Source organism: Falco naumanni, chromosome 6 (genome assembly GCF_017639655.2).
Source record: "Falco naumanni isolate bFalNau1 chromosome 6, bFalNau1.pat, whole genome shotgun sequence".
NCBI lineage: Eukaryota > Metazoa > Chordata > Aves > Falconiformes > Falconidae > Falco > Falco naumanni.
In genome coordinates this window covers 78647221-78674822 of record NC_054059.1, presented here as the reverse complement: position 1 = coordinate 78674822, position 27602 = coordinate 78647221, and the positions used below count along the sequence as shown (strand labels likewise).

The 27602-nt window shown below is 39.6% G+C and overlaps 2 protein-coding genes across 6 annotated transcripts; one reads left to right on the top strand and one right to left on the bottom strand.

Annotated features, from left to right (window-relative positions):
* Positions 1–7150, top strand: MRPL19 (mitochondrial ribosomal protein L19). 3 transcript variants are annotated; one of them, XM_040597732.1, is made up of 7 exons: positions 3–94; positions 373–484; positions 2181–2299; positions 2820–2954; positions 3757–3938; positions 4708–4899; positions 6843–7150. In XM_040597732.1, exons 1-7 carry the CDS (start codon positions 37–39, stop codon positions 6846–6848), a joined length of 804 nt encoding a protein of 267 aa, XP_040453666.1. In that variant the 5' UTR covers positions 3–36; the 3' UTR covers positions 6849–7150. The 3 variants fall into 3 exon arrangements, with proteins under 3 accessions (XP_040453664.1, XP_040453666.1, XP_040453665.1); XM_040597731.1 differs by lacking the exon at positions 6843–7150 and adding an exon at positions 5390–5832; XM_040597730.1 differs by lacking the exon at positions 6843–7150 and having other exon boundaries at positions 1–94; positions 4708–5208.
* GCFC2 (GC-rich sequence DNA-binding factor 2) lies at positions 5702–27602 on the bottom strand. Of its 3 annotated transcripts, none has more exons than XM_040597722.1 (18): positions 27141–27599; positions 26305–26412; positions 24852–25007; positions 23980–24198; positions 22930–23015; positions 21339–21454; positions 19489–19675; positions 18430–18553; positions 16671–16749; positions 15362–15474; positions 14456–14655; positions 13866–14019; positions 13461–13582; positions 12241–12317; positions 11422–11488; positions 7768–7914; positions 7299–7423; positions 5702–6946 (listed from the first exon to the last, which is right to left on the bottom strand). In XM_040597722.1, exons 1-18 carry the CDS (start codon positions 27577–27579, stop codon positions 6802–6804), a joined length of 2664 nt encoding a protein of 887 aa, XP_040453656.1. In that variant the 5' UTR covers positions 27580–27599; the 3' UTR covers positions 5702–6801. The 3 variants fall into 3 exon arrangements, with proteins under 3 accessions (XP_040453656.1, XP_040453657.1, XP_040453658.1); XM_040597723.1 differs by having other exon boundaries at positions 13866–14016; positions 27141–27598; XM_040597724.1 differs by lacking the exons at positions 5702–6946; positions 7299–7423 and having other exon boundaries at positions 7802–7914; positions 11422–11483; positions 27141–27602.

Sequence of the window (27602 nt, the reverse complement as noted above, 5' to 3'; positions counted from 1 at the left end):
GCAGGCGCCGGCAGCCCGGAAGCGGCCGCAGTCGCCATGGCAGCCGCCTGCGGGAGGCTGGTGCCGCGCAGTGCCGTGGCGGGCCTGCCTGCCAGTGAGGACCGCCCGAGCCCCTTGTGTCCTCCCCCGCCCGGTGCTCCCGGACCGCCCGAGCCCCTTGTCCCTCCCACCCGGTGCCCCCTCTGGCCCTCGGCCTGCCCCTGGCCCTCAGCGCCCCGCGGCGTGTGTGCCCGGAGAGCGGGGGCGGCAGGCCCGGAGCCTGCTCTGCGGCATCGCGGTCTCGAACGGTGCAGCTTTTGGGGGCGGTTCAGCTTGAAAACAGTTGGGTTTGTTTGGTTTTTTAATACTTAATATTTTTTCTCTTTTTTACAGGGTGTTTTTCTTTATCGGGGTATCGAAGTAACAGCGATGGAAAGCCAGCAAAATTTCAGCCGCCTCCAAAGCCCGTCATTATTGACAAGCAGAAGCAGAGAGAGGAGAGGAGGTAGGGTGGGCTGGTGCTTGTTGTGGGTTTGTGCAGGGCTGCCATCATGTGGGTAATTTTTGTGGGCACCTCCTTAACTCTCCAAGGCTTTATTACAGAAAAAGCATTTGCGAAGTTCTAGCAGAGACCATTTATGTTGAAATATGTTTAAAACACCTTAAAATACTGTGTTCTGGAGTTCCTGAAAGTGGTGAAACATGAGAAAAAATGTATAGCAGCACACACCCTTGCAAATTTGGGGTTAATGTGTGAGGTTCTCTCTGTTGAAGGTGTACACCTCTTCAGCATGCCACAAGGTGCCTTTGCCTTAGATCTTAAGATCAGCTGTGAGTCTATACACTGTTCCTGTTTGTGAAATGGAGCTAATGTCAGCAGTGATAACCATGAGACATCTCTCATTCAGAGTATTTTGGTTGTCACCTCAACCTGTTTGAGTGGCTCTAAATGATTCAGTGGTTAAAACTGCAGTGCTGTGTTCAGAAGCAGAGTGATAGTACTGTTATTTTTCATGCTCACACCCCCAAAAAAACCCATAACATGGAGGCAGCCTAGGAATGGGGAAAGTATTAAAAATCAGACTATAAAAATTTCCATTCTGTCTTCAGATCCGTTAATGGAAATATCTTTCAAGAATTGAAGAGTCGGTGTGGCTTTTCTAAGAAATCCAGTGTGATGTGGCAGCTGGGCAGAACAGGGAACTACATTTAAATTACATTTTATTCTCCTGAGATTGTGCAACTTTGAGGATCATGAATAGGCTTGATGTTGTTTATTGTGTACGTGGCTGCCTGTGGGTAGCAGCACCAACCAGAACCTCTGTGCTGCCCTGTGCCCCCCTCACCCACAGCCCCCATAAGGTTTGTAAGGTGCGTTTGCATTTGTCCTTTTCTGCATTGGGCACTTCTCTCCTGGCCAGATCCAGGACTTTTAAGCTACTTCTTCTCTTTAAGAGATTTTTTTAAGATACATCTGTGAATTAAATGCATCCAGCTTCATCCTCAAGCTCTGAGGCCAAGAGATATTACCATCCAACCCAGAGTGACCACATCCAAATGGTCTGTTGGGAACAGACCAGTGCTGCCTCAGGAAGTAAGTGTGCCTTCAACTCAGCAGTCAGATAATTGAGTTCCAGGACATGAGGAAATTTCTTGGCATGGTTTAATTTATTGGAGCAGAAAATAGTTTCAAGAGTCCCTTTAAGCTTTTCTTACACAAAAGAACATTTATCTGGTGTCTCTTGTAGAATCAGTTTGTAAAAACTGATAATAGATTGTGCCATATCTGTTATTATGAAGTCATCAAATAGTAAGTGTTCCATCACATGCATTACAATTAAACCATGAAATAACCGGTTCCTAAGCTGTGACAGCAGTAACTGCACTGTTCTCTTTCAGTCAGCTCCTCTGAGAACATTTGTTACTGTTTTTGCAAAAAAAGAAATTCCAACTGTTTAAAAGAAAAAAAAAAACACAACAAAAAACCCCAAACCCATGAACAAAACCCCACAAAAAAAGGTCTAGATAAAACAAAAAAAAAAACCATTGGTAACCTCATGGACTGCAGTTCATGTCTCTGAAAAGGTAACTGGTATTGGTGGTTGTGGTGGTAATTTTTAGGCCAAATACTTGGACTTCTCTAGCTCTTTTTATGCCAATACTTTTGTTTTATACTTACTAAAGTTTGGATTTTCTTATAGGTTCCTGAGCCCTGAATTTATACCTCCCAGAGGGAGAACGGATCCTCTTAAATACTATATAGAAAGAAAGGATATGATACAGAGAAGAAAAGTCTTCAGCATCCCAGAGTTCTACGTTGGTCAGTAACAGCATTAAAACTTCCATAATTTTGTCACTGTTTTACATTGGGTGGAGTGGTAGAAAGTGTGGTCAGATGTAGAAGAGCATCACAGTGTCAGGTATGTTAGATCAACTAGTGTGTGTTTCTATACATTCTACCTCATATTTTAATTTCATATTTACATTCATTTTCCATCAAAATTATAATACTAATGTGTTTCTTACAATCCTGGCACTTTAGCATATGGTTCACCAATAAGGCTCAAGAAAGGAAAATATTATTTGTATTCAGTTTGGATAGTGAAGAGTGAAAAATAAAGGTGAAGGTCTGAAGGTGAAGAAGCTTTATAGTTAATCTGCAGAATCACTCAAATATATATTAATTCAGGGCATGTTAGAAGTTTATTCTCTTTCTGATGGTTCTCGTGGAAAATTAAATATTTTCAAAATGTACCTAAATGCATGCACTTTGACTCTCCTACCACATTTTGGTACATATTTACTTGAACGGTCTATTTAGTTTAAGTTTTTTTTGGCAGGCAGCATACTTGCTGTTACTACTGCAGATCCATATGCCAGTGGCAAAGTCAACCGGTTTGTGGGCATCTGCATTCAGAGAGGAGGAAAAGGACTTGGCGCTACCTTTGTCCTTCGAAATGTTATAGAAGACCAAGGTGGGTTTTTAACTGTGGTAATAATGAAAAAAAATGTTGAAATTATATGTGAAGGGATATCTGGAGTAGAAATTCAGTCTGTGGAGAGGATGACAATAGACTAAAGTGAAATCGTGAATCTGCCTGCTAGGAAATACTGCAAGTTTAAAACTTTGCGTGGAGGTGCTGATGTGCTATGTATTTGAAGGCATGGAACAGCTTAGTATTTCGTCTGTATACTCTGTGATTTTTAGATCTGTATTCTGACGAGACCGAATGCCATCCGATATGGTTGTGCTTATACTGAGCCTGGGCCACCTACTGCTGTGTAAATACTAGCCCAGTTTGAGGGCTGTGTGTTTGCATGAACTGGGGAGAGAGGCATGAACTCTTCAGCTAGCAGCTGATGAGCAGAGGTTCATATTCTGGTTTATGACAAAATGGGGGGGTGATGCAAGTATGAAAGGGGTGGGTGTTTCTTTATATACATTACACATGCAATGAGATAGGTGGTAACAGCCATTACAATCAAAAGGGAGTGAAGTTTAAAACCCAGGCTTATCTTCCTTAAATTCAAGCCATTCAATGTCTCTTAATCCATTCTGTTATCGAAGACTTGACTTACAAAATAAATCTGCATTTGCCTGTGCAGATATAATGCACATGTATGATCGATTGCAGGTGCACACAGCACTGTATATTGTTCTCTTATAAATAAAAAGCAGTTCTTGAATAATACAGAAATGTATAATACTGAAGAAATACTAATTTGGTGTTAGTATTTCTAATGAATTTGGATCATTAAACCAGACTTTTCTCTAAGGTGTTGAAATACGTTATGAACTATACAGTCCTCGAATCCAAGCGATCGAGGTTCTGAAGCTGGAAAAGAGACTGGATGACAACCTGCTGTACCTGCGAGATGCCCTCCCTGAATACAGTACTTTTGACATGAATATGAAACCTGTGTCTCATTTAGAGCATGAAGAAATTCCTGTAAATAAGGTAAGAGCTGTATGTTTCAGAAGGAAAGCAGAGTATCATTTAGGTAACTTTCATCTCTGACTTATCCTGGAAGGCTGTTAAACAGCTCTTTGCTACACTAGTTACCAGTGACAAAAGCATACAGAGTAAGGCAAGGCTTTAATGCCATCTCTCTAGTGAAAGAATGTTGAGAATGTCAACACCTACCACTCTCAGTAGGTAATTCTGAAGACATGCAAGGAGCAGTGGCCTCCATGTGCCTCTGTATAACCTTGTGCAGAGAGGAAAGCTTTTCTCAGAGAGATATTAGTGTGGTTACTGATCGGGAGTGGTAGGTGTCAGGAAAGAAGGCAAGGTTGGAGGAGTCTGCTAAAATCTGCATCTCAGAGAAGATCCAGAAACCAGCAGATGCTGTCAAAGAGTGTTACCTAGTAACTGAAGTGACTTAGAGCAATCATTCCTCCTCTGGTATGCTAGTTTTTCCTTTAAAAGTAACAGTAGAACTACAAAAGATCAGTTAACAACACAAAGTGAAAAGGACAGTATAATAAATCAAGACAGTGTTGCTTAAAAAGTTCTGTGAGATACTACGGCAACAGTGATGTGGACTCAAAAAAAAAATCTTTTCTCCCAACAGTGTAAAGTAGTAGTTCCTTCAAACGCTGACAGATTGGTCAGTTTTCTGTTACTTCTGTTAGAGCAGCAGTTGTCTCACCTTTTGCTAAACTCACAAATCAAAAGGTATTAAGAAATCAGAACTTTGATTATTTTTTTGAATCTTTCACCCTAGCTGCAGGTACGAATGAAACCTAAACCATGGTCAAAACGGTGGGAAAGACCGAAGTACAATGTAAAAGGAATAAAGTTTGAGCTACCTGAAAAAAAAATGCAAGAAGCACAGAAGTGGAGCCAGCCATGGCTAGAGTTTGATATGCTGCGAGAATATGATACTTCAAAAATAGAGGAAAAAATTTGGAGAGAAGTGAGTGAAGAGCTTAAAAAATGATGGGTTTTGTAGTCTAGGAATTACTGAGAAAATGAATTACTTTGAATTTACTGTATGGATTATCAGTTGTCAAGTTTTATAAAATATTACTAGCATATTATAAGCAAAATGAAGTCAACTATTCCATAAAATTTTGAAGCGTACAGACTTTTGTGTTTGAACTACTGATTCCTGAAAACAGCCACTCCTTTTTCTGAGTGTAATGCTATGTTCACCCCTTCTCCAGAAATGAGAAGCCTCCTTTTAATACTGCAGTTAAAAAGAGGGGGTTGTATCACCCAGTCAGGTTAGTTGTGTTGTCAAATCATGTGAATGAGTGTAAGGTTTGTGGCAATGTACTCAAAAGTGTCAGAGTAGGATCTCAATACTGGGACAGCTGGTTTCACAACACTTGCTTCTGCTATGGAAATACAGTTTTAACTGCCCTCCTATGCTTACAAGTCATTTCAAGTAATCTTTCTTCCAGAAAGATCTACAGAGCTAAAGTGTGATACAACATCTGTTACATTTTCATAATGCCATGAGACTGGGTGCTTCAGGGGAGACCTTTAACTGGGATGACACAAAGAACAGAAGAGCACTGAGATCACAAGCTTGGGGTGATTGCTGATCATTTTTGCTGGTATTCTAAGAGGAAAAGCAACAGAAGTTTGCCATTACTAGAAACATTAACTTATAACTCCTAAAGATAATGAAGACTAATGGTGTCTGAGGTTTTTTGATAGTTCTAACAACATTCTTGTCACATGTTAAAGAATTGAACGGTAGGAGTCATTAACACAGCAAAATATTTTTACTTTATTTCCCAAATAAGACAATTAAAGAGTCATCTTCTGTCTGTAACACTGAGCAAAGCTATTTACATTTAAAATATTTTACAAAAATATATTTTTAACTTAAAAATTATAATTGCTTTGATTTCTTTTAAGTCTGCAAGAGTTAAATTCTAGTCCCAGAAGATTTGGGAGAAATACGGTCACAACTAAACATACAGAGTCTGTGATGCACTACAATTTCTACAATAGAGCATCCTTATTCTGTAACAACATTTATTGTAATTATACAAAGTTATAAAACATTAGAAAACTAATAAGGGTATGATGAAGTAAGGTTGACTAGATCTTACTGGGAAACAAAAGGAAGACTGTCTTAGAGTTTCAGTTACTAGAAAGTAACTGAAGTTGTTCCTGTGCTGCTCATCATCAAGATGTCCGTTCCTAACAGCCTGACAGAGCAGGGCATGTGACAGCTGCAGCACTGGGCACACTAGGGCAGCCTGTATCTACAGGCACATGTCAGACACAATCTTCACTATGTATTTGCTCTTCCCCAGACATTTGTCACACAGCTTCGTACCTCACTGAACCCACATTTCCATCAATAAACACTCACCACTCAAACCCCGTATCTGCACACTGACTCCCCTTGATTCTGTACCAGGGTCAAAGCCCCTGCAACGTTACAAATACTTTATCACTAGGGATGGTTTAACAATAACCCTACCAAAAATCACTGTCCACCACAAGTTAGAAGAGTTCAATGACTATTGGGTCAGAGTGATATTTAGCAATTAATTCCAAAATAGTGTACAAAGTTGTCTATTGGCTAGCATAATAACCATTACAGGCACTTTGTCCTTCCAGAATTGTTCCAAAGCATTGTCATATATTTTTAGAATGCCTACACCATTACTTTATTTTGACAACTGTAACTTCTAAAAAGACTCCTTAACCTAGGAGTAGGCAGCAGTAGAAGACATTGGGAAAAGACAGAAGTATTTAACAATAAGACAGTGATTACTACTGCATCTTTGAGTAGGCAGGATCCACTAATTAAATTTCATGTTAGAACTGTTTTAGTGTGAATAGCAGGCTCATTTCAGTAATATAAATGTCGCTTCAAAAATTTCTGTTTCCCAGTTATAGGTTTAAGGTGTTCAAGTTTATACTCTTCAATGAAGTCTTCAACAATATGCAGAGCTTTGATTTTCACTAGCAGGAGGAGAGCTTCTTTTGTTTCATCACTGGGGAAAAAAAATATTATATATAGCAGCACTTTTACGTACCTGACTACTTAAGGTATGTAACACACTATGCTGATTAATTGTAAGAAGTCATGTATCTCTTCTTGGCTGCTTGTCATCAGGTGACCTTGGCTACACTGGTCACTAACAATACTCAGCATCCAGCACCTCAGACTATCACATTAAACTACAACTGCAGAAACATCCTTTACGTTATGGACTCCATCTTTTGTTCTATGTATATGTGATGACAACATCCTTGAAAGCATTGAATATATGAGACTTCAGGAATTTGAGAAATATTTAATACAAACTATTCAAGGAAGTGCTTGAATCCCAAGGAAAGTCTTACCTGTGGTTATCCTTGTGTAGCGTCTGAGCACATCGCAGCAAGTGCTGGCAGAAGTTCAGTAACTCGGGGAGGGTTGACCCACTTTTAAGATCTTGGAACCATCTTTCTGGGAGGCATGCAACCACCTGTTCACACAGAAAGTTTGGAAAGTTTCAGAAGTCTTTCAATGTAACCAAGTCATATCAACTTCTCACAGGGACTTTTTGCCAGGTTCAGTCATGATTAGTAGTGTGATTTTTCTCTGAAACAGGTTAATTATCCCCAGTAATTACTTTTAAGATCTTACGGACGAATATTTGCTTAAAAATGCTTTTATGTACCAAAGCCATAAAAAAATTAAACCCCAAACATTTAATGTTGTTTAAATTTTAAGTATTCTATCTTAAGTTTCAACCCCTTTACGGGGCGGGGGGGGGGGGGGGGGGGGGAATTTAGCATACACCCTCTTCCAATGTACAATGTCTTTTACCTTCTTACACTTTTCTATATTATCCGGCCCTAGTGGTGTGTTTAAGAGGTTCAGAAGAAGGTAACGGTTCAGCAACTTGCTCAGTCCCAAATCCCGGACCATATCTTCTTGTACAATCCCATCCCAAAGAAGAACATTGGAGAGGAGCTGCAGTAGTGAAGAAACATAGAGTGTATATACCTCGTGGCTGGAAATGTGCTAAAACACAATACTTCAAGTTTTATGTATGATAAAGACAAAAATACTATATCCATCCAATTAAAGTACTCAAATCCCAGGATTCACACTCCAAACTTAACTGTCAGTTAGCCACTAACAAGCTGCATACAGTAAATAACATTACCTGATAGAAAGCTCAAAAATAACTAGATTAATAGGATATGGAAAACTTAGAATAATTACAACTCTCATTGTATGTACAAAGAGGATCTTCACAGTATGACTTTGCAAATTAGGCCCGGTCCTCGCGCCCTTTGTACTGATAAGATGGACCTGGGATGCTCACATGCTGATAAGAGGACAATGGTACGCGATCTGTCCTATTTTTTGGTTTCGAAGTAACTTGGAACAACGACCCCCACGACCACCACCAGGAGACAGTGCACAAGCACAAATGGGAGGAAACTTATGTTAATGACTTCTCGGTAGCCTAATTATCCTAACACAACCTATTCTCAGGCATCTATTGAATATGTAATGAATGTATACTTTAAATCACACGTGCACAAAGAAGTCCAGGCAACAGGTGCTTTTGGAATTATCCACCCTGATACCCGCTGGTAAATTAAACATACTTGCTTTATAACCTATCCTGAGTTATAAAGTTTCATTCTGCATGTCATACCAAGTAGGATAATTTCACATGTGCATATGAACTGCACTCTGATGCATATATGTAAGGTAACTTCCCATGCTGGGAAGAGTATTTTACCCTTTAATAGGTTAACAATTTGCTAATGCCCAAATACAGAAGATGACTGTGCTTTACACAGGAGAGCTAGCAGTCAAAGCTGAAAGCATGAAAAAAGGAAGAGTATTAAGACACTCCCCCTACAAGAATTAGTAAAATGAAGTGCTAACCAATCCTAAGCAAACAGAATCAGAGACAGAAAGTAAAAAGTTACAAAACAACATCTGCTCAGGGAAAGACTACACACAGTCCCTCATAACACAATGGGGCAGGCAGCCATGATTCATAGCAACACAAATTTTTTTTTGTAGTTGATCTCAGTATTATTAGGTACTGAGAAGTTTAATTCTGTTGCCCCATCACTATAAAACCTTACAATTGTTATTGTTGAGTCTGACATAAGAACATGAGTATTTTTTCCCTTAACTTGCAATAGATTAATTTTCAGGGAACTTGTTCAGCCTGCTATCTTTGCAGTCATCAATCAAAAAGCACTAACAAAGCCCACCACCTCTGCACGATCTTCTGGAGTATTTGATGGGACACTTCTATCCAACTGCATGAGCAGCCAAAACATTGATCAAAAAAAAAAGAGTGCTTCCACTGGCCAGCATTAATCAGGAAAGTACACAGTGTAGTAAACAAGAAGCACATCTTGAGCTACACACTGTATCTAAGCAAGTGAGGCAGTATCGGGGTACAAACACTGAACTTCCATCACCCAGACTTTGCATTAGAAGAGTTCCTGGCTCACTTCTCACCCAAGCCAGTTAGCATTCCTCCACATAATTTCTGGGCGTGGTTTAGAGGCTGTTCCCAATAAGCATTGTGAAGATGGCATCCCATATTGAAAGGCTGGGCTTAACAGCATGAACAGGGAGCTGCACAACGGCAGCGGGTCTCAGTGCCAGAGTCTAAGCAGGTCCCAAGAGTCTTGCCACCAATGAGCTGCAGTACTATTTACCTTGGAATGACCAAACTCACACCTCCACTCCAGAAAAAAAAAATGATGTGACAATTATTCAACAGATATACAGAACAAAACGCTTTGAACTACTCTCCATTATCACCCCTTCAAAGGTGACCGCTATGACAGTGAAGACAAATCAAGAGCTGGAAGGACAAAACTTCAGTCTACAGAGGAAAGCACCACCCAGGTCTGACTACCAGGAAAACACAACGCACAGTCCTAAGAAGGTGGGATCAGAATTCCAAGTCTGCCTTCAGCTTTTGCTAGGTGTCCTAACCCCTAACTATTAAGCTCCCTCTTGCTTTCTCTTTGTCTGTCCATGACTGATTCTTGCACAGCAGCTCACCTCAGGAGCAGAGGTGGCAAGTCTTGCCAAATAGACCTCAACATATCCAGTTTTCCAGGCTTTTCAACAGAAAGGAAATTCTGCATCATGACAACAGGAAGCCTATGCAGGGCTAGGCATCACAAATAGCAGGGGAACCAGAATATTGTCAGGGATTTTGATGGTTTTCATGCATCTAAGTCTCATCTTTAGTAAGAATCCAAATCCACTCCTAGTGGAAACACATCTTAAGTAGGAACTGAATCACAGGCATTCAGAAATTCCCAACTCAGCACCCCAAAAATAAAATTACAACAATGTGCTGATATGAACACACAGTAATTATATTCTACAATAATAAACTGGCGTTAGTTATGCTAACCGTAAAGCAAATACCCATTCACTGTGACCAAACTGCTCAGGTACTCAGGTATTATTCCTGTTTCGCCCCATTATTAGGCCATGAAGGTCCTGTGCACCAAGCAGACAAACTAAACAGATTTCCCTTTCCTTCCCTGTCAGCCTCAAAATTCCTGGGTGCCAGGCCAAGCTGACTACTCCCCTCCTAAGGAGCCCTGAAGGTGCCAGGCACCCAGCCAAGCTGGTTGTAGCGATGACCCCATCACAGAACAGGGAAGCGTAACAGCAGACAGAGCACTGTCTGTAAAATTAAGCAGCTACAAGTCCTATGGGGAACTTGCAACAGAACTGCTGCTGGACAGCAAGAGCCACGAGCCCCACAGAGGCCAGGGACACCTCCACCATCCTCTGCTTCCTCCAAAGCTTGAGTGACTCCTTTACATGTTCCTAGCCTAGGTTATGACTGTTACATTATTGATACTGCAAGCCAAATATTAAGATCTGACCCAATCTGCAGAGAGCTCAGGTGATGAGGAACCGTAAGCTAACCTCTTCTGTGCTACACTACTTATAAATTGTGCTACACTGATTCTGATGATAAAAATATTATGCTAGTCTGATCATAAAATTCTGTTAAAAAAAATAAAGCTTTAATTGTATCTGCAACTTAGTGCCATCATAGTTCTGCCCAGGATCCCCAAAAGAGCCTAGCTATCCCCACAGTGTTGGGTGAAAGGGACTAAGATGGTGTAAGATCAACAGGCCTGGCTGACACACTCAAAGAAAAAAAATAAATATGAACCAGTAGGAACAGATGCTCAGATCAAAGTCTCTTGCAGAAGATATACCAGCTGGGTAAACAGAAATTGTGTGTTCATTTATAGTTCATTCTTAAATCATCACATGCAGGATGCACAGAGAACACACCCTTCACTGAGAAAAATAGTGATCCGTCCTAATAAAAATGTATTAATCTCCCAGAAATTGGGCTTGCCTGAAGATATATTTCCTGAATAACTGCAAAATATGCCATTCATTTTAGTAAAAAAAAAAAAAAAAAAAAAAAAAAGACAGCTGTATTTTCTCTACCTTAACAGCTGACCAAAACCGTCTTTCTTGAAATTTTGAACATAGTGATGACTTGTCTTCCACTGTGCTGGTCATGGAAAGAAGAAAATAATTAAATAAGGATTTATTTATTTTTAAAAGATGATAAACAGACAATTGATCTTTAAAATACTTATGAATGTTAATTCTGAAATTCTTTCAGCAGTGACAGCTACAACCAAAAGGAAAGTTTAGGGAAACAGCTGTCAATCTGGATCCATTATATTATAATTACTATGAAATAATTTCCAATAAAGTTACCAATTGGGAACACCTGTGTCTACATTTCATGGAATCATAGCAGAACAACTTTGCTTAGAACCAAATATCCTACACAAACTTGAGCAAAGCTTCTCTCCTAGCTGTATCTTGACCCCGCATCTCCTAGACTCCTACTTATTCCCATCTTTGAAATAGTGTCCGGCATGAACAATAAAACCCCTGTTTCAGGAATGACAGGAGGAACTGAGGGACACATGCACGTGACACCAGACCACCTAAACTAAGACAGGCCCTCAGATACAAGTAGCTATGCTGAAACCAGGTTATGGACCGCATATATTGGAAAGCTTTTCATCACAAGAGAAAAAAAACCAACACCATTAAATCAGTGGAGTTACCCTCATTAGAGTTTATAAACACACATCATATTTCATAACCTTTCCCATTGCAGAACAGTAGAAGGCCTGTTTGTTCCATTAGCTGTTAATGGATGAATACAGTATTTCATCTTCATCTGTGGGGAGAAGGGTAGAAGAATTGGGGAAAAAAAAGTTTGAACGAGTCCCAGAGTCAGCTTACCTTTTAGGATACAGAGGAATAAAGACATCCTCCTCTATAGATTTCTTCATTCTTAGGACAACAGTGTTCTTCAAATCCTATTAAAAAAGGAATTATTAATGTGTCCTCACAAGATGGACAACTTCCTCCATTTGTAACAACTTCAATGGTTACTTTGTTCATCTAGAAGTGCAATGTGTTTATTAATAAATACAGTTGCTACTTGTCCGTAATACACACCAAGATCATGGCTATATTGAAAACAGTAGACAAATTACAGCTGTAATTATCTACAGGGTTAACCTAGAGGAATTTTTTAAAGATGAAATTATTTCCCTAAGTGAGGCCTTTTATTGCATGTTAATTTGCAAGGCAACAGGAAAACTGTATAGCTCAAGAACAAAATAAGTAAAGCAAATAGGATCTCTCTAAAGCTGTGAAATTCTATGTAAAAAAATACCACCATAGCTAGGATAGTATGTGGTTTTAGGCAACGTGCTTTTAGGTGCCATAGATTGCCACCTACCTTTTTTTTATAGCCTATTTATTTAAAGTTCACATTTTATTTTCTGTACAAACTGTATCTTGGCTAAGGTCAATTGTACCACTTCAAGTCATAGTTTCAAATCAGCAGACTTTGGAAGGCATAAACATTTCCTTAAAATTTCTTTTCATACTTACAGCCCAAACATCCATCCTGTTTCACCAGTTTTACATCAGAATAAAACTGGAATCATGCTGAAGGAAGACATGCTAGTGTGACTGTGTATAAGAGTATTTAATAAAAGATTGCTAAGATTATGAAGTAGTCTTTACCTAGCCAATTAACCACCCCTTGAGGATTTTCAAATTTTAAATTCTAAGCTTAAGGAGTTGACCACTGGAGCATTATTAGCATTTAAAGCTCAACTTTTGGAAGATTTAAACACAAATCTAAATTCTAACCATTGTAACTGCAGTGAAGCAAGATTAGATCTACACTCAGATACCTGACAGGTACAGGCAAAATTTTTCTAGGAACAGAAGCTAATTTCTGCCTCCAGAATGTCCGATCTCCCATCATCTTCAATAATGAAAGCACCAGAGAGCTGGAAGTTTAACTTAATAGAGTGACAAAGCAAACAAGTAATCAGAACCAAACAAGTTCAGGACAATGTTCTAAGTGTCCATTTAGGGGCCCACACAGAGAGTACACACAGTGGATGAAGGTTTCCCTTTCCCAGTAGCACAGGAGTGTTTACCTCTTTTGCTTGACTGCATTCTTTTTTGGAGAGGACTTGTTTTTCAAAGATGCTATTGCAAAGCTGTACAAGGTTCTTTGTCTGTGAAGACGACAAAGGATCCCACACACTCTTTACAAATGCTAGGGGAAAAAAATAATCCCAATTTATTTTTAATTCACAATATGCATGTAGTTATCCACTCTAGTTTCAAGGCATTACAATATAACAGAAGTAAACATATAAAAAGCTAAGCCTCTCACAATAATCTTAACAAGCAGCTACCTTAACCTCACTCTGTGGAACTATGTAATCAGTACATCTTGAAGTACCATTATATAACTAACATTATTTGATAGCCATCACTTTTATTTAACGTTTGATTGCCTAGCTGCAGTGAACATTTTCAAGATATTCTTACTCTACCTGTAATTTTTGGAAGGATAGTTTTTTCAATCACTTTAGGCAAAACTTCTTGATCAGGATCATCATCCCTTTTTGATTCAGATTCACGTTTGGCATCACTGAATTCTTCTATAGCTCTGAACCAGGGCATCTCTTCCAACTCTGTAAAATTCTGCTGAAAGATCATTCCTGTTAGTTGTTCAGCTGGTCAGGATTAAAAGAAAAGCTCCATCCAATGATACCACAGATTCCCACTTAATTTCAGATCCACCCTTATCACTAAATGGGCCAGAGCAGCAGATAAAAAAAAAAAAAAAAAGATTTCAAAGATAGAATTTAAAGGGTGGGATTGTCAAAGTGTTGTCAGAGAACTCAGGAGAAGTATTCTTTTTACAGGGGGTGTTGCAAAAGAGCCTGAAGGTAAGAGGAAAGGAGAAAGTTAAGATGACTCCAACCACGTTTCAGTTTCTGAGCCCAACGTAGCATCTTTCTATTCATACATAATGTACTGTACTATGTATAGGAAAAAAATAATCTCATTTTTCATACTAATACGTAATACAAACGCACATACAATTTTTGAGGAACACAAAGTCAGCTGATGCACCTACCTCAAGAGGATTCCAATTTATTAACTGAACTCTGATCAAAGGATTTAATAGTTTAGGCAGGCAGAAACTGATATAAGCATCACAGTAAGTGTCAGGAAACTTCTCTTTCCATTCCTGGAATTTCAACAGGATTTTTCTGATGTCACAAAAATCTGCATGTACATCTTCAAAGACTTTCCTACTATCCTCTAAAACGTTATCTATGAATAATATTCATTGGGAATAAAAAGAAACAATCACAGAACTTATTGAGGCATAAGCTGAAGTTTATACATCTACAGGACAAAGAAACATCTGTATAATTGCATTTGTCACTTATGGGACACACCTGACACTGAAACACGTTTTAAAACCAGTTCCCTGAAAAACTCAGTTTCAGAAAAAAAAGTCTAACCAAAAAAGGCAAGCTTCATCACCTATTCTGCAGATTTATACAACAACTATGTACCACAGTGATAAATTTCAGACATGAAAACCCTTCTGTTGTTATCCGGAGAACGGGTATCATGCCTTTCCCTATTCCTCTTCATTTATTCATTCAAGATAGTTAAAACACCAACCTTTAAATCAGTCTTGTCTTCTTTGATTATACAAAACATGTTGTAGCATTGCACTGAGTACTCAGATCAGCTACGGCATAATCTAAAAGAGCTTACTTCTAGTTGAAACAGTCATGTGTGATGCCACTACCACGTAAATCATACCAAAAGAAATCTACTACTATACGCCTATTCTTCCCACATCATTGGTCAGACCTGTCTGAATGCATTTCTTTTCTGCAGCGTGTAACTAACAATGTGTAACTGAAATGATGCATTTCTTCACTTTCCCCACCCATAAAAAAATATTTTAAAAATATCAGAGAGATATTTTGTTCTATGACATCACATTAAGACTGTCACTAACCTTTGCTCTTCTGGAACTCTTTCACCTCTGTTGGAGTCAGCTCATCATCACTTGACATGCCTTCATGGTGATCAGTTTCTCCCGAACACTCTCTCACTTGCCGTCTACAAGTCCTGTATTTTGTAACGAACCCAAATGAGTTACTCTATCCCATGTATGCAGAAGGAAGCTTAATGAAAAATAATCCAACTTCAAAAAAGTTCTTAAAGCAAGTTGCAAAAGCAACAGCATAAACACAATGAGGGAGCAACAGTAATTATGTAACCATATGGACACATAAACCGTGGAAGGAGAGGATTTGGGAACTGATGTAGAAGAGGTTACAGCAACATCCCTGATCTCCCCTTATGAAACATGTAGTAACCTTCACTTGACCTCATTTCCACTGAGGCTAAATGACTCATCCTATCTGGAACACTGAACATCAAGCATGGTACTGGACACTGTTTCTGACCGTTATAGTGTAAACTACCGAGCTCTCAGTCTTTGCCATCTCAGTTCTGGATCACTCATGCAACAACCCACATAAAAACTGTGATAGCACCCAAGTACCGATTAGGCTCAAAAAACTATTGCCATCACCAAGAATCATAACGGGCTGCAAAATCAATAGTTCGCATCTCTGCCTCAGGAAAGTAATATGTGATGCTATGATATGAAAGTGGTATTGCATAAATACTTTTATACAGTTATTTACATCAACCAGCATTAAAGGTTATCTGCTTCAAGTGGGAGTTCTTATTATACTATTTTTCATCCATTAAAATCCAAGGTTCTTGTCTCAAAGTATAGTTATCAGTTGAGGCACCAATGCAACCATAAAATTTCCAAAACTCCCAATAACTTAAAAAAATTGGTACCAATCTCTGAACACCGTAATTTCCAAAACATACTACCAGTCTGACCTACAATGATAGCAGAGTAGGGGCTAGATGTTGCTTTGTTCCACTCACCACCACCACCCCAGCAGTAACAATACCACCTAATTTTGGTATCTATACAATACTACAATATATTTCTGTGTAAGATCATAATTATTACGTATTACAACAGGAATGAAAAAGCTCCCCTCATAGCTTTGCCACATTTAAGACTTGTTAATTTAAAATAACAAGATCTACTGGCATTCAGATTCAAATCAACATGAAAACAACACATTCACAATTATATGGTTTCAAAGTACTTCAAGCTTTGGAAAGCAAATATGTATTTTTTTGTGTAATTTCATTTAGTCATCCTACAGGTTTACATTCATCGCCACATAAGTGACAGGAAGTCAGTACACAGCGCACCTATATGTAACACCTACCTTCGATGCTCACACATTTCCAGAAGCTGTACCTTTTCATCACCTTCCAATCCACCATTAGTTGGTTTGTCACTCCCACCTATCAGAAGACAGAAACAGCCAAAAGTAAAATTGTATGATTTTAAAGTTCCTATTTTTTCAAACAGGAAACACAGATACTTCTAGTATTGTACTTCATTTGGAAAAAGCCAAAGAAAAATCAACCCTCCTAACCAAAACCCTAACAGTCTCTAGAGCAAAGCACAGTAAATATTACTTGCCAGCTGTATAGAGTCAGATGTGGTTGTTCGCTTACAGCAGCTGATGAAAAGGTGAGTTTGATGACATTCCAGTCAATGCTCACTGCTTCCTAATCCTGGAAAAGGGACTTAGCGCCTTCCACAATAGGTTCTTAGCAGTGTGAAAGGCAAGTACAGGAACCTACCTTTGTCCTCTATGTCAAAAGCGAAACCACGTAATAACTTTTGAGGTTAGGTTCCAACATTGCAATGGAAGTCAAATCCCCAATTTACACTATTCAAAATCACTGCATTTAGATTTCAAGACTAGTCAGCTCCCCACTGCTTCCTGTTACCCGAGTGGTCACCGACTGTGTAATTCCAATTACCTATCCCTACTCTGATCCTCTAGTCCAACACAGAAGTAGAAACTAGAAGCATTTGCTAGTTGGGCCATTCATTTCTAGCACTATCAGCTGGCTGATAGGCGCACAACATGCCAAAAAAAAGCATACTACTGCTGAAGTATTAGATCAAAAAACCCCAGCCTTTCCACTATATTAAATAGAACTAAGAAGATAAAAAACTATTAAAAGTGCTCTTAAACATGCAAGTACAGTCTCATTTTTAATGTGCTGGAAGTAAAATCATTTTAATGGCAACTATTATTATGGTAACTACCTTTTTCTTCTTAATACCCGCTGTCAGTTTGCTACACCATTTTACAAAACCATACAGGCCGCTAGCTTTCTCTAATCAGCAGTTCATCCTGTGTAGCAAGAAGACTGAACCCATATGACCAGCAGTTACCAGAAACTGGTCCACCTGGCCTCCATCTTTTCCCAACAGCTCCAAGCATATTGTTCTTAGCTTTGCCCAAACAGTTGTAAGGGGTTTGGAGGTCTGTTTTTTTTAAATAGCAACAGCTAAAGATTTACATGGCATTCAAACAATGGTGTGCAAAGAAAATACAAGATGAGAAAATAGTAGTAACTTTTCCTACAGTGACTGAAAAACACCATTTTGCTAGACAGAACCCTTACAACAAAGTGGCTTCTTTTTTCATGTCCTTCCGTCACATCGTGTCACCTCCTAGTTTGAGACCTTCATTCTGAGCACACACAGTCTTAAAAGACACTCATGTAAAAGTGATGTGGCCAACTAAACACGTTGCTTTCTCATATATTCACAGAATAGCATAACAAGCAAGCCTTCTCCAAATTAAGACCTACTGGAAAACAGACTCATTTTTAATTCTTAAATATTGACATAAAATTGCTGAGTTGAATAACCAGAATTTGATCAAGTATTTGGTCACGTTATGTTCACTATTAAACCAGAGGAAAAACAGTATCATGGGTGTTACTGAGGTACAGATTTCAATTGAGGTATAGCAGAACAACTCTACTGATGGAGGGAGTGGGGTAGGGTGTGTGAAAGGAGATCAAAGAAAAATGAAAAACTTCATCCAAATGGTAATTGTACATTTCTGCTCAGAGTGAATGTTTCAATAAGAAGGTAACTTCTAACTTCATACTAACTTGTCAGATGCTGAATATAAGCAGATTCATTTTTCAGCTCATCTTGCCTTCGTTTCAATACTCTCGTCGCTTGTTGCTCAAATAGTACATGTACAGCCAGTTCTAGCTCATTAATGTATTTCAGCTGAAATACAGTAAACAGTAATCAGGTTTGCAATTTATTAAAATCCCCAAAAAACAAACAAGTAACAGTTTCTATGGGTTTGCTGTGTATAGCTGTGAAATTAGAACCAAAGCATCATACATTGAAAAGTAATATCCTGGTCATTGGAGTTTTTCAATCTTTTTTTGTAAGGCTGAAAAACAAACTAAATACCAGTTACTCCTCAAAGGATACCAAGACTTCATACAAAAGGGTTCAACAGGATACTACTGGTATAATTCATTTGCTTTCAGTTTGCTTTTGAGCCACTGGGTGTTAAAATTTATTCATTAATTAGTATTTTTTACTCTTCAAAACTATGTAAAATTCACAACTGCAATGCAATTAAGTGACATATGTTAGATTTGATAGCACTATCTGTAGAGGATAACAGCAGTTTACTTTCACTGAGGCCAAACTTTAGGTGGCTCCTCCCCTTCTCCCAACATCTTTTTAAATACACAAAGTTTGCAGTTCAGGAAAACAAATTCTCACACAGCTCTAACTCAATTCCAACAGGAACCTAACACAAGATCCTTACTACATCTGTTATGTAACCCTGAGTAAAGGCATTTTGAGATTCCAAAAGTGAATTTATGCACCACCTCTCATTCAACTGCAGTGCGCTCTGATTACTAGACCTGCAGAAAACTCCCTCCAACAACACTTTGTTTTCATGCAACAGAAACTAGGTGAGACCACAGCTCAGTTCAGTATACCTATACCAGCTTGATCATCACTTCAGGTGAGGGTTGATTTGTTTTCCCTATATTTTGTTTCTTGTTACATTAAAATTTTGGATAGAACTGATTATTAACTGGATGGTGTCCCTCACCATTTCCAAACAAAAACCTCTTATCTTTCATTAACAGAATGCAACTTTATCGGGGGGGGGGGGGGAAGGAAAATACACATACTTTTTCATTCAAACAGTTTATCAAGTTTTCTACATATGTTTTCATGGCCCTGTAGAATTTGTAATTCAGAGCTGCATCTGAAGACTTCTCTAACTCCTGGACAGCGATCTTTGTATTCTTGATGTCCTCCATATATTTTTCATACTCCCGCTGGTGGGCACGGTGCACATCCAATAATGATGCTATCCTACAAAAGAGAAACCCAAACAACTAAAATTATCGCCAAGTTAACAGCTGACATTCCAAAATATTTTTCTCATTATAAACACATACAAAATCTTTGCCTGTGCTAATAATAGTACTTGTATTTGACCGAAGCAGTGCCAATTTACTCATGCCAATATTTGCAGAAGCATGAGGTATGCACAAGCGTCATGCTTTGGAGACTCAAACATCACTTGCGTGGTGCTAGTCTTGAAAGCACCACTAACATTTTACCTGGATGCCTCAATAACCACACTTCCCAAAAACATAAAAAGCCACATTTTGTGGTCTCACATTAAATGGATTCTACCCAATGTAACCTGGGGAAAAATACAGCTCACGTCAGCATGTCCATACTAGTTTAATATAAGTTGCACGGATAGCAGTAACTATAAGCAATCACCACGTGCTCACTACTAAATACAAACCAACTGAGGACTCTTGCTGCTAGTAGTTGATCAAACCCAGGAACCTATGTCTACAGCTGTCACTAACTATTTAATAGCTAGTAGAGAAACATTATAACAACTCTGCTTCCTTCCCCCTCCCCCTTCCCTTCTTACATATCTCAAGTGTTTGCTCAGCTTAAGCAAGCCTGTAACAGAACCAAGAAATGGACCCCAACTTCTTTCACTTCCCTGAAGCAGGGAACACTTTTCAACGACAATAACCTAACCAAGCTATTGCTTTCTATCATGCTACAAGTTAAAAAAAAAATTTAAAAATATTAGTATTTATCATGTTAAACACTATAATCTATAAAGTTTACATCAAACAGGTTCCCCATCCCCTTATTGCTATTTTCCAGATGGGTTTCCCACTCTTGACAGCCTTATTCTAACTTTTCTTATTTGATTCTGTACCTAAATTCCTACTTCATTTAACTGAATTCCTTTCAGTTGATTATGGCAAAGCATACAATTCCACAAGAAGATTTAAACCAATTTAGTTGCAATGCTTTTAGCAAGCAGGTCAGTGATGGTCTATACAAAGCAAAGCGCATTCAGAGAGAGCTCAATACAAGTTCATAGCACACATTTATGTCTCAGCTGTATAATATTACTTGTCTAAACTTATCTGAACAGCTGCTTCCCAGTGCTCTGAGAGATGACAGGGGTGGCTTACCTTAGGATGCCTGACCCCAGCTGTCCTTTTCACACTCCCTCTTGGAGGTTCCCACCTCCATCCCAGGACATTTCAGGTGCCCATACAGTAACTAAACTGTTAAAGAGAAGTCATGGCCTGGCATACGACTGAAGAAAAAAATCAAGGCAGGTTCTACACTGCCTAAACAGGCTGTAGAGAATTTACTGCTGCTTTAGAAAATACTGAGCTATTTTTGCAGCTGTAAGAACCACCGTAAGAGAGCTAGGATTGCCAGCGCCATCTGCCCCAGCTGAAGTTTTGCTTGCTAGGCAAACATAACATTGAACCAACGCTCCTATCAAAAACTACTAGCAAGCATGAAAACGAACTTACTCTCTAAAGTTCACTTGATAAAACACTCTTGAAAAGTTGCCAGGTAAAGTTAAAAATTTGTAGTAACCTACTAGACATCATAACACGCATACTAGACATGAAATAACCACCAAAAAATCCTCCAGTACATGAACTTAACTTTTGAGTTATCCAAAAGCAGGATTTACCTTTCAGTCAGTCGCTTCTTCACAATTTCCAAGTTCACAGATGGTAGAGAAACAGAGGGATCAAACTTTGGTTTAGCTGGTTGAGATTTATGCAGGAAAGCCTCATCGTAAGTTTCCTACAAGAATTTTAAGTGTTAATTTTTAATACACCATTTACACAAGTTTTCCATCTACAGCTCTATAGATCACAAGACTTATTATTTGAGAATACAAGCCATATGACATAAAAATACATTTCAATCATCAAATGAAGTACAGAAAAGTACAACACACAAGCAAGGAAAACAAAGTATAAAAACTGCATATGTATGTTGTATAAAAACATACAGTGCATACACATATAAATAGCTCAAAGTAATCCCTAATTTACAGTACACTTAAGTTGCTGTCTTGGTCTGAAAAAATAAATAGCTTTCAATAATGCATAATGCTTCTGTACTAACAGCTGAGACTACTAGTACCATGATTCCAAACATAACATGTAGAAATATAAACTATAGCCAAGCAGTGATGATATCTAATTTCACTCGTATCTTGCTTTTTTAAAACTATTTGAATACATTTATGATAAATTATTTGCCACCTATTAGTCCCTTAACTTTCTGTTTTCTTAGAGTAAACCTTCTGACACCCTCAATAAATACGTATGTATCTTCTGACAAAGCTAGTGGCCAAAAGACAGATTTGTCACTGACAAGTCATCTTAAATGCAATTATAACTAAAGTTCCACTGAATTTTAGCTTACAAATTAAGACACTTTGCATTCTAAACCAGTAGAAGTTTGTATATTAAAATGTAGCCAAAACACAATCAGTTGAAGCAATTAAGTCCGTGACTAACAAGGTCTGCTACTAAAAATTGTTTATTGAACATCAGAAAATAAGTTTTCCAGAAACAAAGTAAGCTAGGAGGACCTAAGATCACCAGTCATATACTGGCTTTGAAATTCAGCAGCAGAAAAATGCAACTTTCTCCCAGTCCTCTAACTACGCCCTTTTAACAGGCAAAAATGTCTACAATGGTCTGTTCTGACATAAATAACTGGTTATTCAGATTTTTCTAGCTGATCCAGAGTAGGTGATTCAAGCCAGAAACAAAAACTTCCAGCTCATCAGAAGATAGAGTTTATTTTTAAAATTATTTAACAGAAAGAAATCATAATTCTACTGAACTGTTAAGAGAGCTCTCAGATTGCCACCAAACAAATCTAGCATAATAAAAGAATAATTTTTGCTTTGCGACTTTTTAACATCTGTGTTATTTGAATACTCTTGCTTTTAAGATCCCTTGCACAGCAGCAAATAAGTCAGGCTTCAGAATTTTATTCTCTGCTTTTCAGTGTCTTCCATCACATACGGGTACCTGCCTTTGAGGCAGACAATACCATGCTTCTGAACAGCTAGACAGAAATCACAGATATTCATTATCATCTTCCCATATTTCTCATCATCTTTTCCCTGAAGAATCAGGGTACAACTTCCTAAAATCTCCTCTCATTAGAGGGCAGGAAAGAGATACAACAGTACTACAGAGAAGCTCTCTTGCCTATGAGCAAAAGCAACTTCTAGTGATTAGGAAAGCATGTGTCACCTGAGAGAGTTTAATGGCTTTCTTTATTTGTTGTTCTTCCCACTTCATTTGTGCTTCTTCTTCACTTGATTCATCACCCACAGACACTGGAAGTTAAACCAATCATTATTAGATGCAATTACATTCTTTATTTCTCTCCTCTCTAAAGCAACAAGGCCTCTCCCAGCCATTACTGAGAAGTGATAGACACAAAACCCAGCACAATTAAAACGTGCAGATGGAGGACTTCCTAACTGAAAGGCAAGGAAGGCTTGGAAATGGCTAGTGGGATTTGTAGAATTGACACCAGTATTAATTTCCCTAACAGTTTCTCAGGCAACTACTACTGCATTACAAGGAGCACAAACATCTGTTTCACATCTCCAAGCAAAGCTGTGTATAATACATGTAAATAAAAGTACAGAGTATAACAGCAAGTGACATGATACATAGCAAATCCTTGAGTGTTCCAGAACATACACACTACTACAGGAACAAAAATCTCATTAGCATTAATTAGAATTGCAGAATCAGCTTGTAGTTATGCATTCCTTATACCCTTATTCAAATAACAAAGTAAGCCAGCGGTTCAAAAACAAAACTAAGCAGCTATAAAAGGATAAAGCAATGGAAAAGCTAGATATGCTTTGCAGGCACCAGGCTTGACTACTTCTCAAGGACTGGGTTGCTAGGACATGGGTTTTTTTTCCAAAACCAGTCACAATGTCAATGCAGGGAGAGCACTCAGAAGACTGGACCAGAAGCAATAGACAGGATCTACAGCAGCTTCATTTACATTACATGCTGTGCTGCCTACAGGGCAATTTTTTTGAAGTCAACAAGGCCAAAAATAATTTTCCAATGCTTCTCAAAGCATCCTGCACCACCCCATTAGTGAGAACTAAACCAGGCTAGTATTCCATATAAACCTCAAGTAACAATCGTACAGCCTTTTGCCAAGACCCTGAGGAGCAAAGCCCTGAGCTGCACTCACTCCTTACCGTACAAGTCCTGCTTCCAGACACCAGTAAAACAAAGCCACAACCACTGGGAGAAATGGCACACACTCACCCATGTGTTCAGTCATCCTCTGCCTAAGAGTTCTCATTTTAGGAACAAAACTGAGACTCTTCATATCAGACTTGTCTTCGCTCTCTAAATCACTGCTTCCTCTCCTTCGAGAGACCCGCTGACTGTTTGAAACATCCAGTGGAAGATAATCAGCCTGTGTCCTGGCTAAATGACATTTCCTCTGAGCAGCCTCGATACATGCTGCACTGGGGATATTGCCTGCATTGAACAGAAAGAAAAACCTCAGCAAAAGACTAAAAGCAACACTCTGTATCACTCCTAATATCAATAATCACCACTGTTCAGGATCACCGTAAAATTCTGAACATAAGACAAAAAATGTTGTACTGTGCTTACCATGTTGAATATAAGGAGACGGAAAAGCATCCTTAAAAAGTGTCTCTCAGTCTAAAAACAAAGCTTACGCTTTTTTTCTCTTAAGTAAGTCACTGTTTGCCTGTCCTCCTCCTTTCCATCTCCCCAAAAGATCAGGGTTACTAAACTTAGCAAGTTTACAAAGGAGTTAAAGTTTATAAACCAGCACAAGTGAGGTTATATCTTAATCTCATTAAGGGAATTTTGCATTGTTAAGCAGGAATGCTTTGCTGCCTTTCTTCTGAAACCAATGGTCATAATTTCACATCAATTTCCAAAAATAAAACAGAAATACAACAAACATCTGCAACCAAAAATACTGGGGAACCGTCACTATTCTTTCAGGAGAAGGGTAGCCCTAACTCAGCACAAACAAGATGCCTACACCTTATGTGATTTAAGCTGAGTGGGATTCATCTCACCTATTTTGTCATGTACTTCAAACAAAGAATGTTGTAAAATAACTTCCTTGAAAAAATATCCAGGTGATAACTAACCTGGTGATAAATCCTTCCTCCTCCATGGAAAGCTGGATTCATTTTCAGAGTCCAAGCTGTTGTAGTCCTCACTTAGGGAGGAATAACTGTCATCGTCCTTCTCTTCTTCATGAGTGCCTGTGGTGTTGCCAGTTCTAGGCTCCAACTGACAGATTTCTGTATTAGGGGGGAAAAAAAGTAAGATTCATAATTTCAGTTTCAGCTGCTGGAATCTGATGTGTCATAACTAGTTACCAGTAACTATTTACACCTTGCTGCAGCAAAGAGCGGTTGCTTAGCTATCTCCACTTGTGCTCATCAAAACACAAATTTTCTGACATTACAAGACAGTTATTTACAAGCCAGTTCTTGTCTTGAATCAAAGCATATGTGATAGTCCTAAACTAATATGTCCTTCTGAGACACAGAGCACATTTGCATGCACAAAAGCAGTATCAGCTCCCAGATGACAATTAATTAATATGCTGGTAGCTCACAGCACATTTGCATTCATCTCCCTTGACTTTTAAATCATATTTAGAAAGTGGGGGTTTTTTTAAGCATTAACAGAGGGAGTCCTTGTTTAAACTATAAAGGTTTATGTATGTCTATCTTGTCTCCAATTACCCCCGAATTCTTTCCAAACATTGATTTCATCTGCCACTACATCTTCAGTAAATCAGACTACTGAACAAGGGAATATGCCACCTGTTATGACTAAGAGGTATACTCTTAAAAGAAATTACTAAGAAAATTTACCATCTCATCTGAATCACAATCTCAAAGGGAATTATTTCTCAATCTAATTTATTTTTATCTAACAGTAGCAATTAGGTGTGTATATCTGTTTCACAGAGATCTCAAAAGGGGAGCAGAGGGGAAGAGAACTTTTAGACACATTTGTAAAACACACACTCTCTGTAGTTCAATGAGACTAGGAACAGCACTAGAGCAATCAAGGCTACTGACTGTATTCAATATAAAACATTGTATGCTGTTAACAGCATACAGTTTAATAACACAAATTTTAAAGTTTACATTAAGTTTTATCAAACAAAATTCTACTAAGCTCACACTTTCTCTCAATGCAAAGACTCAGATTAAACTGCAATTTGACAGCAATAAGCAGTGGATAGTTGCCCCACAGTTTGAAAGATACAATGCTGAGGTACAGATTTGTCAGAAGTTTAACAACTCTGATGTACTACAGGTGTTTTGCATAACCAGGTCTTCTCAAGAACAGCCTCCAAGTTCTGATATTTTTACCAAGGCCATACGGAAAATAATCTCAGCACAAATAGATCAAAATTTTAAACCTGTAAAGTAACATTAAGTATAATCCTGGGTTCTGTTAACAAGTGGGGAAAAAAAACCCCCCATCAACAGTATTTGTACATCACTCTTTACTTACTGATGTTGCAATATATTTTCATGTAAATATTCCATAAAATATTTAACTGGAAAAAGTACTTACTTTTGCTTTCTTCAGTTTCCGACTGTGCAGGCAGCAGGCTTTCCTTCTTTTGAATTCTAAAGGTTACTTCATTGAAGGAAGGCTTTTTAATTTTAAAAAATTCTTCACCTGCCCAGATAAAACAAAGTGATTCTGAGTAACATTAACAAAGCAGTACGTGTGCTCTCTTACATGTATTACATACACAGCTCTATGTGTGCACAGCATAGTTTTTGAAGCTCGTGCTGCATTAAGTATAACTAATTCCGTGGCTTTATTACTCACAATCCACCACCTCTTAATTTAAAGCTGTGCAGCCCACTGTCCTCAATACTGGCCTGCTGAAACGTAGGGGTTTTTGCAGTTTGTGTCCAAAGCGACACCTCTACGCAGCCCTGAACTGTCTAGTGACATGCACAAAAGCAACAGCCCAAAAGAGCCAATTCAACATTTAAATTTCAATTATTTAAGCTTGGTCATCATTAACTAGCCCAGTCTGGGAACCACATACTACTGCTTCCCTACGGTTTCCTCCAGGTCTACGCAGCTTTCAAGTGCCTCCCGGCCAGAAGCACACAGACATATAGCACCTTCGAAGTACTTTTATATGTGTTTCTCCCACAAATGCTCACAGCAGCCCTAACCATGCCACAGCACTGCCGGCTGCGCAGGGTGCCGCGGCACCGCCTCAGCAGCCCGGGCTGTGGGAGGCAGGCGCCCAGGGCGGGCCGCGGGCCCGCTCGCCCCAGCGCCCGGCCTGGCAGCTGCAGGCCGTCGGGCTGTGAGGGGCGGCTGCCGCCCCGCAGCGGGGCGGACTCCGCCGGCCCCCCGGAGCGGGCACGCCACCCAGCCCTTACCTTCCCGCTCCTCCTCGCTACCGAAGCTCAGCAGCTCCTTTCCCCGCCGCGCCGGCCCGGCTCCGGCCGGACGCGGCCCTCCGCCCGCAGCCGCCCTTCCGCTCTCCTGCCGGCCCCCGGGGCTGCCCGCCCACTCCTCCGAGGGCGGCGGCCCCGCCGCTGGGGGCGCCCGAGCCCCCTCAGGGGACGCGGCGGCCCGGCCGGGGTCCCCCTCGCCCTCGTCAAGCTCCGGTTCCCGCTCGGAGCGGGAGCTGCCGACGGAGGCTGGCGACGGAGCGGCCACGGGCTCGGGCTCGGGCTCGGGCTCCGGCTCCTCCTCACTGCTGCTGCTGCCGCCGCTGGAGGCCGCGCGGCGCCGGCCGCGGAAGTTGCGCGGGGGGCGCCGAAACATGCCGGCTCGCGAACGCGGGACCGCGCCGCGCCACCTCTCGGCGCGCATGCGCCATAGCCCCGGCGCGCAAT

Coding starts and splice junctions, on each gene's coding strand:
- MRPL19 (XM_040597730.1), top strand. CDS start 37: ATGGCAGCCGCCTGCGGGAGGCTGGTGCCGCGCAGTGCCGTGGCGGGC. Junction 95..372: donor CGTGGCGGGCCTGCCTGCCA/GTGAGGACCGCC, acceptor TCTTTTTTACAG/GGTGTTTTTCTTTATCGGGG. Junction 485..2,180: donor AAGCAGAGAGAGGAGAGGAG/GTAGGGTGGGCT, acceptor ATTTTCTTATAG/GTTCCTGAGCCCTGAATTTA.
- GCFC2 (XM_040597722.1), bottom strand. CDS start 27,579: ATGCGCGCCGAGAGGTGGCGCGGCGCGGTCCCGCGTTCGCGAGCCGGC. Junction 26,413..27,140: donor TAGCGAGGAGGAGCGGGAAG/GTAAGGGCTGGG, acceptor TTATCTGGGCAG/GTGAAGAATTTTTTAAAATT. Junction 25,008..26,304: donor GGAAACTGAAGAAAGCAAAA/GTAAGTACTTTT, acceptor CCCCTAATACAG/AAATCTGTCAGTTGGAGCCT.